Source organism: Lynx rufus, unplaced genomic scaffold (genome assembly GCF_022079265.1).
Source record: "Lynx rufus isolate CCGP_SWC_20201006 ecotype Redwood Valley unplaced genomic scaffold, mLynRuf1.p SCAF_7, whole genome shotgun sequence".
NCBI lineage: Eukaryota > Metazoa > Chordata > Mammalia > Carnivora > Felidae > Lynx > Lynx rufus.
The window spans coordinates 44,135,468-44,158,819 of record NW_025814889.1 but is presented as its reverse complement, the minus strand read 5'-3'; the positions used below and the strand labels follow the sequence as shown (position 1 = coordinate 44,158,819).

Below are 23,352 nucleotides of genomic sequence, written 5' to 3'. Positions count from 1 at the left end.
GAATGGGATATACCAGGCGAACAGCTTCCCGCTATTTTGTTGGTTCAATTGCTTTTCTTCTAAGTGAAATTATGTATGAAATAACTACATATAAAACAAGCAGAATTAGAGATGCTCTGGGTGTTTCAGTACCAGGGCAGTCTAGCTATTTTCTCGTTTCACCTGTCCTGTATCACATTTTGCTTCCACATTCTTTCTTCCTGTTAAAGATGGTGCTAAATTTAAGGATACAGGAGAGAAAGAAAATACAGCCAACACGCTCATGTTCGGCCAAAACGTAGAGCAACAAAAGTAAACGCAGTGGAGAAAGAAGAGTCGCTACGGGTGGAAGAAAGAGGGACAGTGCCACAGGTGACCTAAAACAGATGCATAAACATACCAAAACCACTTCCCATTTGAAACTGACACCCTCTACCCTTTGCTTGCCTCTGCTCTCCAAAGGAAACTTAAAGACAACTCGGGTGTGATTTGGGACTAGAAATTAGAATTACCGATAGTTTGGTTCTTTCATAAGGTGTATAATTGCTTGTTTTCTCTTTTTTCCCCCCAATTAGGCACTACACCAGACAATGGATACAGAATACCTATAAAGACAGAATTCTTGTCTTTTGGGCGTTTATAAACTGAACCAGACAATAGAACTGAATAATTTTAGGCTATAATATATGTGATATATTATATATCATCTATACCTATCTATCTATAGATATATACATCTATAGATATATATATATCATCTATATCTATATATCATATATATCACATATATTATTACTTTTAAAGGTTTTTAATTATTTAATACATTAATTAAATTAAATACATTGACCCAATACATCGCTAATGTACAGTGAATCAGAAGCTGGGGTAGGTTCTTGGGACATATCAGTGAACAAGACAAACAAGATTCTTGACTCCTGGAGTTTGTAAAACCTGTGCACGGGATGAGTCTAATTATAAACAGATGAGTGATATTCAAATAGTGTGAAATGCTTGGAAGAAAACAAACAAAACTCTACGATGTGATTCAGAATGCTGGGAAAGCACCCTGGTTGTATTCGGCTTCAGATTCAGCAATCAGGGAACACTGCCCAGAGAGAATGGTGTCTGAACTGAGAACCGATTATCAAGAAAAATCCCGCATTCAAAGTTCTGAAGGCCAAGCAGTTGGCCACAGCGTAAATGCAGAGTCTCTAAGACAGGAACAAATTGGTGTGTTTGGGTGATAAAAGAGGTCAGTGTTCAAGACCATGAACAGTGAAGGGGAGATGGTTAGGAAATAAAATTAGGAAGACAGTCTAGCATCTGATTAAATCCTCACGGGGCCGGGAGAGAGAGCCAAGCAGGCAATATGGGGGTAGTGGATCATCTGCAGAGAATTAAAAAAAAAAATTATTAAAAGTCAGTCTGAGGGGCGCCTGGGTGGCTCAGCCGGTTAAGCGTCCCGCTTCGGCTCAGGTCATGATCTCGAGGTCTGCGAGTTCGAGACCCGCGTCAGGCTCCCTGCTGAAGCTCAGAGCCTGGAGCCTTCTTCCGATGCTGTGTCTTCTTCTCTCTCTGCCCCTCCCTGCTCACGCTCTGTCTCTCAAAAGAAAAAAAACTTAAAAAAAAAAAAAAGTCAGTCTGCTTTTTATCATCACTAGCGACACCAAACAATGCCAATGATCAAATATTCCCTGAAAATACCTTTTGCTGCCCAAAGTTTTGAACAATTTTCGTAATTATTGTTTAGTTTTAAAACTGTTTAGCTACTTAGGTACGCAGTCAATTTTTAGTATTCATGGTAGTTGATGAGGGACCATAATGCAAGCTGAGGGCAAAGTACAAACTAGCACTCCCCTGCCCCCTTCCCCTCCCTCCACCCCCATTCAGTGTGTGTGATATTCCTCACACACTCCTGACTACCCAAGAACAAAGGAAAGGGGTTTTAAGTGCTTGCCATGGTGATGTGGGAAACTAAGGCAAATGAAAAATTAAATTCCCTTATTGCCTACAGCCCATTGATAAATCCTTCAAACAGGTAAAGTGATCTCCCTCTAGGAGCTCAGCTGCTTTGCTAGGGGCAAAAGGGAATCTTGGCTTAACATTGTCCTCACCCTCCAGGATCTTGTAAGTGTACTTTAAAATATAAAAATTCCTTTGAAACTTCCTGTATCTCAACTCCCCCAAGATACATGCTGGCAATCTTATCCCATGCTTATGGCCCCCAGTTATGCATCTGAAGAGTCTCAATGATTGAGGATTTACTAAATGGTAACAAAAGGCGGTTTTTAACAACACCTAGCCCCTCAAGGTCCTGGAAATCTGGCTTCCAAAATTCTTTAGAGACTTAACTGTCCCTAAACCCTTTCCAACCTGAAGGTATATAATCAGTTACCTGTCACAACCCCCGTGGAGCTCTTTCTGTCCACGGGTCATATCCCTGTGCTTTAATAAAATCACCTTTTTGCACCAACGACGTCGTCACGATTTTTTTTCTTGGCCGCCAGCTCTGAACCCCACCATCACCCCAAAATCCCATCAGTAGTTATGTTCTATGAAGTCACAGAGAACACTGACTATTGCTTCAAGAGGAAATACAGGGTTAGGCTCCTGGAAGCATCTGGTCACAACATTTTCTTGTCAACAGAAGAATACATAACTTTGTTTTATATATGTTTCTGTTAAAAGACACCTCAGCAAACATACAATGTTGATACATTAACATTGAACTCCTAGTCCGCAACACTGTAACTCATGCTTGAGTAAAGCTTATCTAATACACATAAGGCACATCACAGCCTTCTTGAGCTTAGGGACACTAGACAGAACTTCAGCGCTATGTATGAGGACATTGCAAACCGTGGAGTAACCAACAAAAAGTGCAAAGAGAAAAAAAAAAAAAAGAAAAAGCACTAAATGGATTGTAAAAAGGACACTCTTCTACGGCATGAGAGCCAGAACGAAAAGGCAGTGTCACTTTGTTCAAATTCATTTGGTATCAGACATGTTGGAGGTAGGGGCTTCCCGGGCAGGCTGCTCCCACACGGGCCACTTTGGCATAAAGATTATTTTCAGTTAAAAGCAATCAAAACCCAGCAGATGCAGGAAAAACTATGCCTCCCCCACAACTGCCTACATTTACATTGGAAAGAAGATCCTGAAACAGGAAGAGAAGAATTAACAGACTCCTCTTTCCAGAAGGAGCTTAGGGGCATAATAAGGCACCCTTCTTTTTCCAAACATCCCCTTTCACCTTCCTGCCAGTGGCCTTCCTCCCCTTTGTACCTTCAGACCCCTCCCCCTCTCCTTAGCTCAAAGAAGCTTCATATGCTGCCGCTTTTGTCTTCTGAGTCTCACGTCCGGTAGGGACACCTGTTAAATGTGATTTTCTCCTTTTAGTCTGTCTCATGTCGGTTTGATTCTAAGTCTAGAAGGGCCATAAGGCCGAGGAAGTCTTCCTCCTCAACAGGGTGGATCAGATTTTTCACTGTTCTGCTCATGCCGGTGAATCATCATGAAAGAGCCATAATTATTGACTTGGAATTACAATGACATGTTAGGCACATTTGCAATTCTGGAATCCATGAATAAGGAGGATCAACTATATCTGTGTATATATATCTATATTTATATCTATATGCACTTCAGATTTGCAGGTTTATACCTTTTCCTTCAGTAAATGTATTCTACATGGAAGTTAATTCACAGGATTCCTCGTTAACACTGACACATGCTGTTGTAGACCAATCTGGAATGGTTTGGAATTGCTCAAGTTCACTCAGAGTACCTCTTGGTTTACATTGCTTTCAGTTTTACTCATTATGGAATGTTTTTGGGTTTAAACTATAGATTTGAAATCGACATCAATTGCATTGCCCAGTGATTATAAAGTCAAAAAAAAAAAACCCAAAAAACAAAAAACAAAATTTGAACTACTTCTATTGTCCTTCTATGTGACAGTTTGCAATTATTATTTGTACTTATACAATTGTTCAACCTGCAGAGAAATTTGAAAGTTTCTAAAACTGATCCTGAAAAAACAAAGACACGGACAATACTACATTTTCTCGAATAATTGTGAAACAGGATTTTTATAAATCTTTGCCACACACATCCTATGTGTAAGTCTTTTTCCTATTTATATACCTGTTGCTTCGGTGAAAGAAATTTTTCAAAATTAAAATGAACAAAAAAAGATGGTCTTAAGTCAATCTTGAACAAAAATGAGTTGATTATGTCTGGGTATACAGTCTACTTAACACGAACATGTAATAACGATTAATTTTGACAATGTCATTGACAAATTTGGAGAAGATAAGGGAGCCAAAGAGAAATTATAACATTATTTATTACAGTGACATACCTATATATAGGTATAAATTCCTCTCCTTTTCCAAAAAAAAAAAAAAAAGGCATTAATATAATGGAAAGGATTTTATCGATTTAATTGAGTGGTTTGTACAATATTTATTTTTATTTTCATAGACCTATTTAAACACATTTTAATTTCGATTGGCATTATTTTATTTACAACTTCCAACGAAATATATCCACTACCTGCATTTGTTTTCTGACCATTATTATCATTCATTCCATTTCATGATTATTACTGAAAACTATATTGTTGTATAGAGGAAAGGAAAGTAAACAAAATAAAGCAAAGGAAAAAATAACAGTCTGGGTGTTAAATATGCTGGGTACAGCATTGCTCAAGGACACAAGGATAGCGAGTAAAACGGTTATAAACATCTCACGATAAGAAAATGACACAGAAATGCATTTCTTCCTTGGGGAGACTGGGAAATTTCAAATACAAGTACCATAGCAGAGTGATATATATGCACATTATGTATACTTCTCCCTATTAAAATGGAAGAAAAGAAGGTGACTCAGTCAGTTAAGCGTCCAACTTCGGCTCAGGTCATGATCTCACAGCTTGTGGGTTCGAGCCCCGCGTGGGGCTCTGTGCTGACAGCTCCGAGCCTGGAGCCTGCTTCGAATTCTGTGTCTCATTCTCTCTCGGCCCCTCCCCTGCTCCTGCTCTGTCTCTGTCTCTCAAAATAAACATTAAAAATGGAAGAAAAGAGGGGCAAAGTAGGAGGGGTAGTAGACGTTCCATGTCGAATGTGAACAATGTAGCAAATTGAAACCATGACGCTATGGGAGCAATAAGGTAGCAGGAGCCTGAACAGAATCAGAAAAGAGAAGGTGGACTGGGAAAAAGTGGTGAAAGGCACATTTAAACCATGAAGGATTTGCTGATTTTAAAGAGAAGCTTTGGTTTAATTAAAAAAAATTATGCCCTCCCTCTAAGAAAGGATCCTATGTCAACTACCTCATTTGTAGTAAGCATGAAATTAAAACTGGAAAGAGTGCTGGGAATAAAGCAAAGGAGTTTTTGTGGGCCGCCCAAACCAGAGGTGCTTGAACAATGTAAGTGATTTTTCTCCTTTTATTCTCCAAATACAATGAGAAACCAGTTGGGAAGGGGCCTCATGCCTCTTTGTATCCAGGCATGGATACAAAAGAGAATACGGTACAAAAGAGAATACGGTAAACTTTCAGTAGATGTTTAACTGCTTAATGGATAGAAGGGAGGGGGGGAGAAGGGGGGGAGAGGAAGGAGGAGACCCAAGCTAGCATTCAAATTAGAGATGAAATTTTCAAAGTTTTTTTGGAAATTTGTGAAATGGGGAAGGCACTTGGGAGAGTTGCTATCTCCTGACGATTTGTTTATTTATTTTTTTACAAGGGTTTTAAATGAATGCTTAGTTTGTTTTAAATAATCTGGTTTTCTATTTAATTCATTTAGTCATCTATTTACCTATTTATCTATTCATATGCATTTCTTTCTATAAGTTTTCCAAAAAGTCACACTGAACACATGCTTGGGGCTTTCCCGTTTCCTTTTGCTGGCCTGACACTCATTCTAGTAAACCCAGCAAAATAGGTATTTGATTAGGAAGGATATTATTTTTCGAGCTTTCTTTTTTTTAAGTTTATTTATTTTTGAGGGACAGAGAATGCATGTGCATGGGTGTGGCCACACGAGTGGGGAAGGGACAGAGAGAATAGAGAGAGAATCCCAAGCAGGCTCTGAGATATCAAAAGTCAGATGCTTAATAGACTGAGCTACCCAGGCACCTCTATTTTTTGAGCTTCAATTCTGGGAGTGAACACTACTGTTTACAACAGCTAAATAAATACACAGAGAAATGAAAATACGACCAGGCTAATTCAGGTATTCTGAATGCAGTGCCTTAAGTAATTAACTAATTCATTAATCTGACTCTTGATTCAACTAATTGTATTTTTGTTCGTATTTATTTACTTTTTAAAGTTTCTTTGTTTTGAGAGAGAAAGTGAGAGATGGTGTGCATGAGGGGGAATGGGAATGGCAGAGAGAGAGGGAGAGAGAGAATCCCAAGTCGGCTCTGTGCTGTCAGACCAGAGCCCGATGCAGGGCTCGAACTCACAAACTGGGGGATCGTGACCTGAGCCGAAATCAAGAGCAGGACGCTCAACCGAATGAGCCACACAGGCGACCCCCTCAACTAATTGTATTTTGAGTTTATAAACTGTTTCATTTTTAAGGATTGTTTGGGTTTTCGCCTGTTGCTTACTTTAATGTGTAACCAGGGGTGTTTTTCTCTGAATACATAGATTCTTCTCCTAACCCCCTCCTGTTCCTTGAAATACTGAGAGTTTTTTTTTTCTTTTTTCTAGTATGTCAATGATTTGTGTAATTACTGTTCAGTTGTTTTAATCCCAGGCAAAAAGAGACGACTAAAGTTTCCATTTATGGAAAAATCGCTTTGACAGCTTAGAAAGCCCAACTGTTTTTGTAGGATTGTGATTAAATAAAGGAAGGAACTTCTAGAAAATAAAAGTTATCACACAAAATTCTCCCAATGGGGGGCCTGAGTCCACAGCAGAAAGCTAGTTTTTATTATTGCCTGGAAGGTGCTCCCCTCATTACTGTTCTGTTTAGTCAGCTGACCTTTCTTCCAGATACTCATTCTGTGAAAAACCCCCTGTTGTCCAAAGGCTGCGTGATAAGACCTGGAACACTGATGGACATTGAGATTGGGATCCACACTACTACTTTGCAATGTGTCTACAAAGAGTTTTTCTCTGACCCTTGGAAAGGAAATCTACTACCCGAAACTATTTCTTTGAGAACCTGAGAGCCATCTCTTTGAAAGGCGCACATTCAGGGAGTTAGGGAGATAAGTCTCACTCTCCCAGTCCCTGTGGGAGGATAAGGGTCTAGCTTCAGTGGGGGCACCACCTTGCTTTAACATGTACCACTGCCACCTGTCATAGAGATAGGAGAAGTTTATTTCTCTTCTAGATAAGCACTAAGTCTTCACGCGGATTAACATCCGGATTAACACAGATTAACGGTCTTTCTGTTAGCACCCCTTTAAAAAGTCTTCAGTCTTTTGTTTTGGGGAAGTTGAGTTCCTTGATGCCAGTCCCTCTTTTCTATTGTAACAGTGTTAATGAAATCTGTCCTCACTGCCTTAATGAGCGTCCGGCTTCATTTCTCTTTGCCTGCCGTAGTTAGATGTCTCCTTTATTCTGCTTGCCTCAAAGTCTTGTAAGTGGATTGGGTAACTGCTTAGTGTCCAGTAATGATAAGTGTTTTCCCTATCTCATTAATTTGGGAATTTTGCATAATATCTCAGTCCCAGAATTCTCCATAAGCCATTACAGTGGTTTCTTCGTATCCTGGGGGATATATACGTTCCAAGATCCCCAGTGGATGCCTGAAACCAAGGACAGTACTGAACCCTGTATATACCGTTCTTTCCCTCTATACGTACATACCTATAATAGAGGCCTTGTGACGCAGGGTTAAGCTACTATTGACCTTCTGATGATACATCAGGAGAATCATCTGCTTCCTGACCACAGTTGACTGGGGGGTGACTGAAACCATGGAAAACAAAACCACAGATAAGGGGGGGACTACGTCCTTGTAATATAAGTGTTTAAAAAGATCATGAATTAGGCAGCAAGAGTAGACTTTGGTTTGACTCTGCTTCAATATTTTTATTAGCTTCTTAAAACTGAGCAACGGGCTAACATTTCTATATGTCATTTTCTTCATTTGAAAGTAAAAAAAAAAAAAGAAAAAAGAAAAGCATCCCATCCGGACTTGTTGGAACATTGAGATTGACAAAACATGGGCAATGGGTAGTACCTAGTTCATAGTAATTGTTCAATAAATAATTACCACTTCGAATTATCAATCCCTAGCGAATCCTGAAGAGATTATTTTTTTCTCCTCTCTGTTGTTACAACAGTTGCTCCTATGGCATCCTTTATATACCTATCTGCAGGTTTCCTCTATTAGGCAGTGAGCTGGTTCTTCTTTTTCTTCTTCTTCTTCTCCTCCTCCTCCTCCTCCTTCTCCTTCTTCTTCTTCTTCTTCTTCTTTCTTTTTCTTCTTCTCCTTCTCCTTCTCCTTCTCCTTTTCTTCTTCTTCTTCTTCTTCTTCTTCTTCTTCTTCATATGAAGGGCACTATGCTTTTTGAGTAAAATTTATTTAATTAATTAATTTTAGAGACAGATTGTTCTCGCACATAAGTGGGGGAGGGGTGGATGGGGAGAAAGAGACGTGGAATCCAGGGAGAAAGAATCCCAAGGAGGCTCCACTCTCTCAGCATGGAGCCCCATGCGGGGCTCAATCCCACAGCCCAGGGATCATGCCCTGAGCCGAAATCGAGAGCAGATGCTCAACGAGTTGAGCCACTCAGGTGCCCCAGGCAATGAGCTTCTTCACATTAATCCTCTATCCTTGTATCCCCGGCTCCTGCCAGTTGAAAAGTTGCACATTTGATAAATGTTTAGTGAATGAGCAAACACATGAATAAATGAATGCATGTATGAATTCGTATTTCATTTTTCTTATATTTGGCCTGAAACAAAGATTTATCTATTGTGTTGTGTTGTCATTTTCTTAAGAGTCATCAATTTTAGAAACAGAAACTAAAGGTACAAATGGGAACTCAACACGGCATTGTTTTCGTTTCCTGCCTTTGACTATCTGATTGGACTATTCAAGCTCAACTTGTTAAAACTCATTAAGTGCCTATCCCACATGATTTGACTCATACATCCTCTTTTGTCCGCAGGCAGTTGTCTTAAGAAAAGAGGAAGGAGCTCTCAAATGCTGTGTCAATTCAGGGACTCAGTAGAACAATGGAATACCGTTCTGAGGTAGAAAATTTGGATGAAGATGGTTATACTCGTTTAGACTTCAGCTCTCAAGGCGTCACTGGGAGACATGTGGTCTTAGAGAAAGGTATTTTTTCTTTCTGCCTTCAACATTCTTGTTGTCATCAACTAAAACGCTTACATGGGGAAAATTTGAAAGATTTGTGATTTGTAGGAGGAAAACCTTTTAAAAGGTTCTCAGACATCACTGAGGATATTTGAAAGTGTACTAAGCCTTTCCTCATGGCAAATATTAGGTGACTAATTATTAGTATTTAAAATAATTATTATGATGACAGAAAATACCTACAATGTCTCCGTTCTGTAGAAATAGACACTTCGGCACTAAGGAACTGTACATAAGTGTGATGAATGCAAAGATGAAGAAATTTTAGTGGGAGTGTCTTGTTGCTTGATTGGCAGAAAGGAGTAAATTGTAGAATGGAGGTCATGGAAACTTCGAGAAGTATATGTCAACAACATCAGAATATTGAAGATAAGAAAGAGAAGAATAAAAAGATGGAAGATAGACAAGAAAAAAATCCAAATATGTGATTTAGTGGTAAAGGCAAGTTGGAAGTCATAGGGTTTGGAATCATGAATCTGATGTGGTTTTTTGTGACAAGAAATTGATTTGGATTTTTTTTTATCAAAAGTGGGGGGTCTTTGTATACTAGCGTTAGAAAATGTGTGTTAGATGAAAATGTGTGTTAGATGAAATGTGTGTTAGATGAAAAGATCCTATGAACAGGATATGAGTGTTAAATGTAATATAAAAAGAGTGAAAATGGTGAAAGACATTGAAAAATCTCTCTCTTCACAGAATGAACCATTTAGTGTCCTCTATGGTTCTCCTATTATACAATTCTCTGAAACACTTAGACTGCTTATTCTCAGTCAAAGGCAGTCTTTGTTGCAGTGCATTAACATAAAATAAGTTTCCTGTTATCAAGAGAAGATTTTTGTCACAAGTTTTGACATGAGCATTTGCACTCCTCTGCTTTCTGGTCATTCACCTTGCTCATTTGCCCTTTACCACTTATGCAATTCTTTTCTTGCTCAACTGGTTTAAGAGGAGTGGCAAACTGGATGATGTAAGAGGTAGGGAGTCAGGTACAAGTTTCTACGTATTTGTTGACAAACAGTGAGTTATGTATAATGACCTAGTAGTCTCTGGACGAGATGCTTTTATGTGCTAGCCCATTTAGTTCCCACAATGATCCTCTGAGGTATTATTACCCAATTTTTCACAAAGAGAAATGAATAAGCAGAGGCAGTAATTCACCCAAGGTTATTCAATGAATAACTGAAAAGAGAAGGTTGCCCTAAGGGACCCATGCTATTTCCCCACATTAAGCTGTTTTTTATAAAAATGAGTGGGATTTCAGGGGCGTCTGGCGGGGGCTCAGTCGGTTAAGCGTCCAACTTTGGCTCAGGTGAAGATCTTGCCATTGGTGGGTTCGAGCCCCGCGTCCAGCTCTGTGCTGACAGCTCAGAGCCTGGAGCCTGCTTCGGATTCTGTGTCTCCTCCTCTGACCCTCCCATGCTCATGCTCTGTCTCTCTCTCTCTCTCTCAAAAATAAATAAACATTAAAAAAAATTAAAAGAAAATGAGTGGGATTTCAAAAATCCTGATAGTGTCAGGACCTATGGACGTCAACGTGAAACTAAAATTAGGAGTGTACAGATGTCAGGGCATGTGCTGAAATTACAGTTCTGGCATCTGAAGAGGTATGATAAAGGAGAGAGAAAATTCAGATAATCCTAGATGACTAGATTATTTGCGTATAATGGTTCACATCAGAATGTGCCAGATTTTGATGAACTGTAGAACTGAAGTGCCGTGTGATTCACCCTACTTCTTCATTTAATTTCTGTTCCTTCTGGCTTCCTAGGAACTTGTGCTACGTCTCCTTATTGGCGTCCCGTTGCCGTGACCTTGGGAATCCTATGCTTGGTAATACTGGTGACAGCTGTGGTCCTGGGTACCACGGGTAAGTATTTGGGGGGGGGGGAGAAATTAACAACAACGAAGACAACAACAACAGACATTTGATAAGCATGTATACTGTGCCAGACACACTTTTAAGAGCTTGACATGCATAATCTAACGTAATCTGTATATTACCACGTGCTGTCTCTCTCTCAAAAATAAATAAACATTAAAAAATTTTTAAAAAGAGACTATAACTATTTTTATGAATCTTATGATTTAAGGAAATTGTTTTGTACCTGATCTTTAATCTAAGTTTCCTTGAATAATATCAGGAATTACCTGAGGCACTTACTAAACAGACATTCTGTGATGGGTGAATGAGTTCTTTTAGATTTTATATCTCACAAATTCTATTGTCAATAACATATTATTGTCCTTTGGGGTTTTTTCAAGGAGCTCTCATTTTTAAATAACAGAAAAAGGATAGATTAATTACTATTTCAAATCTGTTATGCTCCAATTGACTCTATTTCATTTGCCTCTTGCTTTCTCTTTCATACTCTTTCTTTACTTGTTTGATTTTTTTTCTCATTTTTACTACACCTTCATGGAAGTTATTTTTTTTCTTTCCATCTATTTAATCTATCTATCATCTATTCTATTATCTATCTATCTATCTATCTATCATCTATTTATTTATCTATCATCTATCATCACTATTTATCTATTATCTATTATCTATCTTGACCTCTCAATCAGCAATGTGTTCTCTACTTATCATGAATCAAGAATATATCCCCTTGTGTTCCAACATAAATATGGGTTTGGGAATTATAATTTCAAATATAGTAGAATGACTTTTTTTTTTCTGTCACTATAATTGTTGTTGGTATATGAAGCTATTTGGAGACCCAATTCAGAGAGCAACCCATTGAAGAATGACAACTTTCCATCAAGAAATAAAGAGAACTACAGTCAACCCACACAATCATCTTTAGAAGACAGTGTGGCTCCTACCAAGGCTCTCACAACCACAGGCAAGGGCAGAGTTAAAAGATGAGTGGAATCCTTAATCCAGAAAGGTCAATTATTGGTGCTAAGACCTGGAGTAGGGTGGGTAAAGAGAGCACTTTTACATGCAGGGATTGTGCATTCAGGGAAAGCACATATCAGTATTATCTCACAATAGTATGCCCCTATCATATATACAATAAAGTAATATAAATATCCCACGCTTTTGGCCAGGCATTGCTAAGTTGGATTTTTTTTTTTTTGAAATCAGTAACTAATTGATCACTTTCTATGTATTTCGATCTATAGATGATGGTATAACTTGATGCAAAGGAAAGAAATGTGTTCTCTCCTCTTTCAGAATTGACATTTAAAAAAATTTTTTTTTAATTTTTTTTTAACGTTTATTTATTTTTGAGACAGAGAGAGACAAAGCATGAACGGGGGAGGGTCAGAGAGAGAGGGAGACACAGAATCTGAAACAGGCTCCAGGCTCTGAGCTGTCAGCACAGAGCCCGACGCGGGGCTCGAACTCATGGACAGCGAGATCATGACCTGAGCTGAAGTTGGAGGCTTAACCGACTGAGCCACCCAGGCGCCCCCAGAATTGACATTTTAAAGGAATGTCATTAGAATAGGATATAGGATGTCAGGAAGAAAGGCAGAGAAAAAGGAAAGTAGGGAAAATGTGCTAAGAATGAAGAGGCTAAATTGAGCACATGCCAAAAAGATAGACCTAACAGATATGTTCTTGAAAACTCCGGTTATATTTGTTTTTCTTTAATCATACAATTTCATTAATTTTATTACAGTTTGATATGCACTTTACCCTTATTTCTAATTGCATCATAATTGACTGTGACAATATTTTGACTTCAATTTTCCATTTCTGGACCCATATCTTCTCACTATTTGCATCACGTAGCTAACGATACAAAACAGAGATATTCTATAATATGAATCATTGCTTTTATACTTTTCTGCTTTGGAAAGCTGTATTGTTGGGGCGCCTGGGTGGCGCAGTCGGTTAAGCGTCCGACTTCAGCCAGGTCACGATCTCGCGGTCCATGAGTCCGAGCCCCGCGTCGGGCTCTGGGCTGATGGCTCAGAGCCTGGAGCCTGTTTCCGATTCTGTGTCTCCCTCTCTCTCTGCCCCTCACCCGTTCATGCTCTGTCTCTCTCTGTCCCAAAAATAAATAAACGTTGAAAAAAAAATTAAAAAAAAAAAAAAAAAAGAAAGCTGTATTGTTAATTGGATCTCACACCTCTAAAAGAAGTTAATGTGAAATTACTGTATATCTCAAAGATTGATTTAAGTTGATTTGTTTTAAGAATTATCATGAAGAAAGGGAGGTCTGGACTGAATTTGAAAGAATAGAATACAAATCAAAAGGGAAAGGAGGACTGACTGTTTAAAACACTGTTTATAATTATTCAATTTATATTTAAAGTTTAAATGAATGGAGGATTTTATTATGGTCTCTTATGTAAAAATTGTATCCCTATTGAGGTGATTGGGTGGCTCAGTTAAGCATCCAACTCTTGATCTCAACTCAGGTCATGATCTCATGGTTTATAAGATAGAACCTCTCATCAGGCCCTGTGCTGACAGTGCGGAGCCTGCTTGGGATTCTCTCTCTCTCGCTCTCTCTCTCTGCCTCTCTGTCTCTGTCTTTCAAAATAAATAAACAAACTTGCAAAACTCATAGCCCTATAGTTTGAACTGAAAATGAAATCTATCACTGGCAATTCATTGATTATTAAGTGTCCACGGGATGAATGGTCGCTTGCACTGAAAGAGTAAATTGGTATGATATGAATGTCATTGTATTTACTTTTTATTTCCAGGAGTTTTTTCCAACTCTTGTCCTCCTAACTGGATCATACATGAGAACAACTGTTATCTATTTAGGACATCATTAGCTTCCTGGAATAGCAGTAAAAAACAATGCTCTCAACTGCACTCTAATCTCCTGAAGATAGACAGTGAAAAAGAATTGGTAAGTGTAGACTTCAGTTGTAATTATCTGTGGTCTCTACTGAGCAGAAAAATAAAGGTAGATTCCAGATAATGATAATTTTCCCTAAAAGAAAGTCACTTTTCATATCCTCCATAATTATAATAATAGCATGTATTAAATGGGTAAAATATATAATATGTTTATTTATTATTTTATACATATATATATAGAGAGAGAGAACAAGCATGGGACAGGGGCAGAGGGAGAGAGAAAATCTTTAAAAAATTTTTTTTTAATGTTTATTTATTTTTGAGAGAGAGTCAGAGCACAAGCAGGGGAGGGGAAGAGAGAGAGGGAGACACAGAATCCGAAGCAGACTCAAGGCTCTAAGCTGCCAGCACAAAGCCCGTTGCGGGGTTCAAACCCACGAACCGTGTGATCATGACCCGAGCTGAAGTCGGACGCTCAAACAACTGAGCCACCCAGGTGCCCCAAGAGAGAAAATCTTAAACAGACTCCATGCTCAGCCCAACACGGGCTCGATCCCACAACCCTGGGATCATGACCGGAGACAAAATCAAGAGTCAGACAGACAACCAACTGAACCACCCAAGTGCTCCTATGTGCTTTTTAAAATTAATTAATTCTAAAAGTAAATACGTTTCACTTTAAAACAAATCTGTTCAAATACACTCCAAGTTTGCCTGACTGTAATAATCACCACTCCTCATTTTTGTGGGTTTGGGTTTCAATTCTTCAAGTTGGTGGAGTAAAATAGAAAATTCCCTCCCTTGTCAGCATTATTATCAAGGAAAAATAGCAGTAATAATAATACACATTTATAACTCATTTACTCCTTGAAATATCCTGGGAAAGGAAAAGAGGTTTAAAAAGTAACCTTGCAAGTTCAATGCTTACATAGTTTGGAAGAAGAAAGTAACAACTCAACAGCTGCTAAAAGCTAAATATCTCGTATTGGCAATAGATGACATAGGAATTCAGAGACATGCCAGTGTAGGTAAAGTTTTACAGAAAAAGTGGGCCTTAAAATGCATCATGAATGAAGGGTAGGACTCAGTTGGGCTATGAGTAGGAATTAATAGTCAGGAAACACTCCATACATCTAAACAATCTAGAACTTCTACCTTTGCTTTCACATCCTCTCAATTTTTGTGTTTCTGTCCCACATCACCTAACGGTTGTAGTTCACATGAAAATTGATGGAAGTAGATTATGGCAAGGAAGGAGAAGGACACTGGAAGTTGGTCGGGCTCATAGATGTTTCTCTCATTTGTCAACAATTCAAATGTCGTCATTAAAACTCAAATTACTGGGGCACCTGGGTGGCTCAGTCAGTTGGACGTCCGACTTCGGCTCAGGTCATGATCTCACGGTCCTTGAGTTCGAGCCCAGCGTCGGGCTCTGTGCTGACAGCTCAGAGCCTGGAGCCTGTTTCGGATTCTGTGTCTCCCTCTCTCTGACCCTCCCCCGTTCATGCTCTGTCTCTCTCTGTCTCAAAAATAAATAACGTTAAAAAAAATTAAAAAAAAAAACACCTCAAATTACTTATTCATAAAACACGCCGTGGAACTAAATTATTTTTATAGGTTTTTTTTTTTTAACCTAACTCTGCAGAGCATTTCTTGACAAAAATCTTATCAGTTCATATAGTCAATCTGAGGAGAAGATAGTGGCTTGTCATCTATGAAAATTGCGGAAGGGTTCTGTCATCTTTGGATTTTGTTGGGCAAGTTGGAAGGAGGCTGTACGATTTTGACGTTACGGATCTGTTCTTCATTGGAAAATTAAACAATAACGACTCTGAAGGAGTGAAATATGCTTCTGGAAACACCCAATGGCATTCAATGGTTGGCACTTTTCTCTAGGTTGATGCCAGCCTATGCAGGCATTCTTTATCAAAGCGATTCAATCTGCTGTCTCTATTACAACGTCTGTAAGAGTTTTTCCCCATCTATTTTGTCTATCATCTCTGTCTATTCATTCTCTCTACCACTCTTGGACATGTGTTTGTATTTATGTTTTCCTACAGGAATTCATAATGAAGCAAGCGTCTTCTCAACCCGATAATTCATTTTGGATAGGGCTTTCTCGCCATCAAACTGAAGGACCATGGCTCTGGGAGGACGGCTCGAGATTCTCTTCTGACTTGTAAGTAACTGGAAAGACAAAGCCTCATGCCCTTTCTCAGAAACCTAAGAGCATGCCAACCAGTTAAGAATCTGATTTGTGGGCCATTGATAAGAAAGAGAGGCAGAAAGAAAAATGATAGCGAGAGACAACGAGTGAATCAGGAAAAAGAAAAAAAAAAGAAAAGATGGTAGAGGAGGACTTTACAGTCAAAAAGAGTTGAGTGGTCATCTAGTGTTACTAACACAAACGTGCCTCAGCTTTCTTATGAGGAGGCCATTTGCACATGTCGGCAGCTGTCCAGTTAGGGGGAGCTGTCACTGTTAGTATAAAACTCTGGCTACGAGCATGGGCTTTGGAGTTGGCTCTCAGCTTGAGCCAACGCTTGGTCCGCTCACTGTGTGAAATTAGGTACGTTGCTTAACCCACCTGAGCCCCTTTCTCCTCATCTATAAATGAGAATGAAAATAGTACCTACCTGGTGGGCTTTTAAGGTAAAGAAAGGAGATAAAAGTAACATCACTTAGCACAGTGTCCCGTGCCTAGTAAATACGTGTGCCGCGTGCTGTTATCCTTAATTGTAAAAGCAACACATTTCACATTTTACAGAGTTCTTTGACACATAGTTTGCATGTGCTTAGTTATAAGTTCTTCCTTGTTGTGTGTGTATCAGCCAGGATTCTTTAGAAAAAGATCTATGTAGATCACCTGTTGGTTCTGAAGAATCCTGACTGATACACGTGACATTGAGGAATAATTTATCCATGGAGATTTACTATCAGAAATTGGCTCATGTGATTAGGGAGACTGACAAGTCCCACAGTCTGACATCTGCAAGCAGGAGACCCAGGAGAGCCTGTGGTCATAAATTCCGTTCAGGTATGGAAGGCTGCTAACAAGGGGAGCTGATGGTATAAAACCTAGTACTCGGGTAGAGACGAGCTACCCTGAGATGTCTCAGTTCACACGGTGAGGCAAGAAAAGGCAAACTCTTCTTCTGTAGGCTTCTTTGTTCTATTTCAGGCCTCAGTGGATTGGATGATGCCCACCCGTATTGGGGTCTGCGGTCTGCTTTCATGTATCCACGGATTCAAACGCTAATTTCACCCAGAACCACTTTCACAGATATAATTAGAAATAATGTTAATTTGGGTGTGGCCAGTCAAGTTAATGCAAAAAATTAACTATCACAAAGTGCTGAGGTCTTCTTCACTGTAATTGTCAGTTAGTTTCTTTGTCATATCTGAAGAATATGGAATTATATTTTCCTTTTCAGTTTCTATTATTAGTGTGTGTGTGTGTGTGTGTGTGTGTGTGTGTGTGTGAGGGTGTGTATAAGAGAGAGAGAGAGAGAGAGAGAGCGAGCCTGTTTGTTTTCCATTATTTTCAGGTGTCTTTTCCAATTCAATTTCTCTTTTCAAAGAAAGAAATTTCGGCTTTGTTGATTCCTCTGTGCCTTTAAAAAATTTTCTTTTTTTTAAATTTTTTTTAACGTTTATTTATTTTTGAGACAGAGACAGAGCATGAACGGGGGAGGGTCAGAGAGAGGGAGACACAGAATCTGAAACAGGCTCCAGGCTCTGAGCTGTCAGCACAGAGCCCGACGCGGGGCTCGAACTCATGGACCGCGAGATCATGACCTGAGCCGAAGTTGGACGCTTAACCGACTGAGCCACCCAGGCGCCCCTAAAAAAATTTCTTTTATTAATTTCAGTTCTCATCTTTACCACTTCTTTCCATTCAATTTCTTTGTGTTGAATTTGCTCTTCTGTCTCTAATTTCTCATATGAATGCTTGACTTATGAAATTCCTTTCTTTTTCTCAAATATGTGCATTTAAGGCTATAATTTAATGTATTTTATTGTCATTTAGTTCAAATACTTTCTAATTTCCATGCCGAGTCCATAGGTCCATAGGTCCGTAGACTTAGAAATGCATTTCTTAATTTATAAATACCTGTGTGTTTCTATAATTATCCCTTTGCTTTGGGTTGCAGCTTAATTCCATTATGGTCAGAGAACATACTCTGTGTGATTGCAATTCTCTGGTTTTTATCTTTTATCTTCTTTCCCTACAGAGAGAAGTATATTAAAGTCTCCCAATGTGATTCTACTTACCATTCTGTAACCATTTTAGTTGATGTGCCGAAGCTGTATTATTAGGCACATTTAAATTTAGAATTTTTATACTGTACAGGTGTATGGTCCATCCTATGAATTTTTTCTTTTCTTTCTCTCCTCTTTTTGAATTGTTTAATATTTTTATTACTCCATTTTTCTTTGATTTTTTAAAAATGTTTATTTGTTTTTGAGAGAGCGAGAGAGAGAGAGACCATGAGCAAGGGAGGTCAGTGAGAGGAGGGGGCCAGAGGATTCACAACAGCTCTGTGCTGACACAGGCAAGCCCGATGTAGGGTTCAAACTCATGCACGGTGAGATCATGACCATGGATCCAAAGTCAGGGCCCAAGTCAGAGGCTCAACCACTAAGCCAGCCAGGCATACCCTACCCATTTTTTCTTATAATAATTTAGAATTTACTCTTTCGCTAATTTTTTAGTGGTTGTTCTAAAGATTACAACAAATATCCTTCACTCATCAAAGTCTAATATTAATTGTTTGGTTGATTTTAAACGTTTGTGTGTGTGTGTGTGTGTGTGTGTGAGAGAGAGAGAGAGAGAGAGATTGAGAGTAAGCAGGGGTGAGGGGCAGAGAGAAAGAGAGAATTCCAAGCAGGTTCCATGCCATCAGCACAGACCCTGACACGGGGCTCTATCCCATGACCCTGAGATCATGACCTGAGCCAAAATCAAGAGTCAGAAGCTCAACCGACTTGAGCCACCCACGTGCCCCAAATCTTAATTGTTTTTTCATATTCTTCCCTGGCAATATAAAAAATATTAGAATATTACTTTACTCTGTGTACTCCCTCCTCAATTTACATGCCATTATTTTTGCGGAGTTTATTTAATGCTCTCACATCTTTTTCCACATTTTAATATCTCAGCAATTGGCACCTGTCTTACGAATGCTGTCCTTTTATAATCACTGTAGGTCTCAGCTGAAGTTAAAGTCTGTCAAGGATTAGCATTTGTTTCTGCCAGTCAGAGAGAGGCACCACAAACGTGAGATTACTCAAACACTCTACTTGGTTTTTCGTTTTGTTTTGTTTTTTTAAACTACACTGGTATTACGGATTCAGATAGAACTATGTAATTGCCAGTTACTTCTGGGGCAACTTCTTGGGGAATATAATTATTTCTTCCCATCTTCCACCTGGTGGCGAGACTGAGACATGCACTTCTGACAGTCTTTTCTGTGCGGTATTTTAATTTTCATTGGCTTCTGCACCGAATGAGTCCTTTGTTTTCCAGTTTCTGCAGGGTTTTCTATTAAATTCCCATCTTGGATGGATTTATTTCACAGTATTAGGTCAATAAATGGCCTATCAACAATTGATGACCCTCTTGGATTCAATAAAAAAATATAGCCCTAACAAACAGTAGATTTATATAGTCATCTCCTCTAGATTTTTCCACATATTTATGGTTTGTAATGCTTTTTATTTTCTTCTGCCTCTCCTTCCAACCATTTTTGTTACCCCGAAGAAAACTCCCTGATTCCTTTTAGAGTGGAAATTTGAGAGTTTAATTCTCTGTGTTTGTCTAAACCTGTTTCTATTTCAATTTTTCCAAAACATATTTTCTTTGAGCATAAAATTGAAAATGTGTTGTTTGTTTCTCTTGGCCATTCAAAGATATTGCCATGTTTTTCTTTTTTTTTTTTTTTTTTTTTTTGGTTTGGTGTTTTGAAAGGTCATCTAGTTGAAGGTTAACATGTGTTTAATATCTGATGTCTTCTCAGCTTTGGAAAATTCTCAGCCATACTTGCTTGAAATGTTGCTTCTTCCCTTTCTCTGGGATTCCAGTTATATACATTATAGACCCATTCTCAATATTCTGTATGTCTTCTCTGCTTCTTCCTGAATCTTTCAGCCTTTTTTTTTTCTTTAGATATTTACTTCTCATATATCTTTGAGTTTTTTTTTTCCCATCTATGGCTAATCTGGTGTTAAAAACCTCCATTAAATTTTTAATTTTGTGTCGTGAATTTCTCAGTTCTATGATTTCAGTTTGGCTCTTTCTCAAATCTAGTCTGTCACTATTTATAATTCTTGGCTTTCTTCCACGAGGCCTAAATCAAGGCTGTTTCCTGCTTTGGCCTAGTCATTTCTACAAAAGAATTCTCTCAATCCTCCAGCCTCAGGGCCAAGAAGAGATAGATACACAAGAGGAAGAGTACCAGTCTATAGCTGTTATGGTGAGGCTCAGTGATGCCCTTCAAGCTTGACTGATAAACGCCGCCCTTTCAGGAGAACTCTTCTATTTCAGCAAAGAGAACAGGGCCATACACCCACTTACCATGATAATGATCATAATTGTCTATCATGGTATTGTAATACAACTCCGTCTTCAGAATGAATTAAAATACATAATGCTGTTTTCCCTGCCTTTAAATGGGCTCGATATCTATGATTCTTCATTAGTGCTAGGTATTTCTCAATAATAGCTCCTCTGATTGGTCTGTTCACTAAATACACCCAAAGATAATTTCACTAGCCTGTTGTTTCATTTGATAAATATATTTCTAGGTGAGAGGTTGAAAGATCAACAAAGAACTTTCTATGGAATACTGAGTGATTTTTCTTATTTGTCAGGAGCTTTATTTCATTTTATGTAACAGTGTTTTTCTTAAAAAAAATTTTGAGTCATTTTTATGCGTTAATAATGAAGCCTATCCTGTTACCATTTGAAAACTAATGCAATCTAAATTCAAATTTCCTTTTCCAATAACATGGACACTTCAGAAACTCTTTTCACAAGATCCTTGCCAATTTCTTTCAGCGTTCTATAGACAGTAGACAGTATTTCTTATGTTCTTTCTAATCACCTCTTTGTATTTTAACAGGTTTCAGATCAGAAGCACAGAAATTCAAGAAAGCTCATCTCACGATTGCGTGTGGATTCACCTATCAATAATTTATGACCAGCTTTGTAGTTTGCCTTCATACAGTATTTGTGAGAAGAAGTTGTCAATAAAATGACGAGGCTGTTGATGCAAAGAACAGAGAGAAGTGTGTAACAGCCAGAAGGGCAAAAAACAAAACGGGAAAGAAAGATGCTGGAGGTCAGAATAAAGGCTAAAAATAATCAAGAGAGCTTAGCCAACTTCAGTCTTAGCTGAGAAACGGTATGGAGAGTCTGTGATGCTGTACTTTTCAACTGTTTCGGCAGACCAGCCTTACGTTCCAGTTAACAGAGCCCTACATGTGGAGTAGGGACAGCTGAACTTCTATCTCCATTCTACCATTGACTTAGCATTAACCTGGAGTTAGCCACATATCCGTGGTGTTTCCAAAGGCTCTTTATTTCTGGGCCGACCAGACTCATTTTTTTGTCCTTAAAAAGTGCCCCTGGAGTACATGTGGTGTGTTCCCATGATGCTTTCCTCCACTTCTAGCAGTTTGCCAGACACAGGTGGAAGGCAAAATGTATCTCTGAACAGCTGAATGAAGAAATGAGAAAGAACGTCTTCACTACAATCGGAGCTATTCCATCATCTTGTTCATCAATATGGTCACAGTTATGATCAAAAGCATCATGAGGGGCGCCTGGGTGGATCAGTCGGTTGAGCGACCAACTGCAGCTCAGGTCATGATCTCACAGTTGGTGGGTTCAAGCCCCATGTCAGGCTCTGTGCTGACAGCTCAGAGCCTGAAGCCTGCTTCGGATCCTGTGTCTCCCTTTCTATCGGCGCCTCTCCTACTCGCGCTATGTCTCTCTCTCTCTCTCCCAAAAATAAATAAACGTTTAAAAAAATCCTTTAAAAAATTTTTCTCTGTCCCTGGGGCACGTGGGTGGCTCAGTTGGTTAAGCATCCGACTTCGGCTCAGGTTGTGATCTCACAGCTCATGAGTTCGAGCCCCACGTTGGGCTCTGTGCTGACAGCTCAGAGCCTGGAGCCTGCTTTGAATTCTGTGTCTCCTTCTCTTTCTGCTCCTCCCCCACTTGTGCTCTGTCTCCTCTCTCAAAAGTAAATAAAAATGTAACAAAAAAAATTGTTTAAAAAAAGCATCATGAAAAAGCAGCAACTCAATCTTTTTATTTATTTTTTTCATATAAATAGCTCAGAGAGTACGTCTGCCACATTTCTGACTAATAAGATTTTGTATAATGTGAAGTTGTATGGGAATTGCTCTTACAAGAAAGCTTTCTCCTTTTTAAATACTATCATTCAAAAAAGATCTGGTAATGAATATAGAAAAAAACAATCCCATTGCTGCGGTATTAACATTCTGGAAGGCAAAACGTGTCGTACTATTTTTGATGATTAACATTTGGAAGTTTTTAGCACTTTCTCAATAATGCCTGTAAGAAAGTATTTCCTCATATGAGGAACATGTTTCCTCATATGAGGATTTGTCTCTTTTTTTTTTTTCTCTTACATTTTCCCACTGGTGCTATTTTTATTCCCAAAAGGGTCTTCCTTTTATTAGCGGAGAGGGAGTTACAACCTTCCCGTGGCCATTAACAAGCGAACAGAAATCATGCCAAATTACTGGATTTTTCACTTTAAAATGTGTAATTGTATGTTATGTGAATCACTGTACTCAAAAATGTTAAAGAAACTTCTGGCCTCCAAATGCTGTGTGTAATAAACACCATCGCAATACGCCCTCTCCCCATCGGAAAATGATAATGATTCTGGCACTGGGGAGAAGGTAGTATAGTCATTTTAGATTGAAGAATAAATTTGGGTTCTCAAGTATTTAAAAATCTAAGAGAAGACGCTAGAGATTTTTGGTGAAATTTCCTCATGCCTTTTATTTTATTTTGTTTTTAATTTTTTTTCAATATTTATTTTTGAGACAGAGACAGAATGTGAACAGGGGAGGGGCAGAGAGAGAGGGAGACACAGAATCCAAAGCAGGCTCCAGGCTCTGAGCCATCAGCACAGAGCCCGACGTGGGGTTCGAACCCACCAACCGAGAGATCATGACCGGAGCCGCCCCTCCTCGTGCCCTTTAATAGGCA

General features: G+C 38.9%; 1 protein-coding gene across 4 annotated transcripts; it reads left to right on the top strand.

Annotated features, from left to right (window-relative positions):
* Positions 1-9,101: 9,101 nt before the first annotated feature.
* CLEC7A (C-type lectin domain containing 7A) lies at positions 9,102-21,476 on the top strand. Of its 4 annotated transcripts, XM_047065258.1 has the most exons (6): positions 9,111-9,292; positions 11,100-11,198; positions 12,040-12,177; positions 14,000-14,151; positions 16,163-16,281; positions 21,227-21,476. In XM_047065258.1, exons 1-6 carry the CDS (start codon positions 9,190-9,192, stop codon positions 21,360-21,362), a joined length of 747 nt encoding a protein of 248 aa, XP_046921214.1. In that variant the 5' UTR covers positions 9,111-9,189; the 3' UTR covers positions 21,363-21,476. The 4 variants fall into 4 exon arrangements, with proteins under 4 accessions (XP_046921217.1, XP_046921216.1, XP_046921215.1 ...); XM_047065260.1 differs by lacking the exon at positions 16,163-16,281 and having other exon boundaries at positions 9,107-9,292; XM_047065259.1 differs by lacking the exon at positions 12,040-12,177 and having other exon boundaries at positions 9,109-9,292.
* The last annotated feature ends 1,876 nt before the right edge of the window (positions 21,477-23,352 follow it).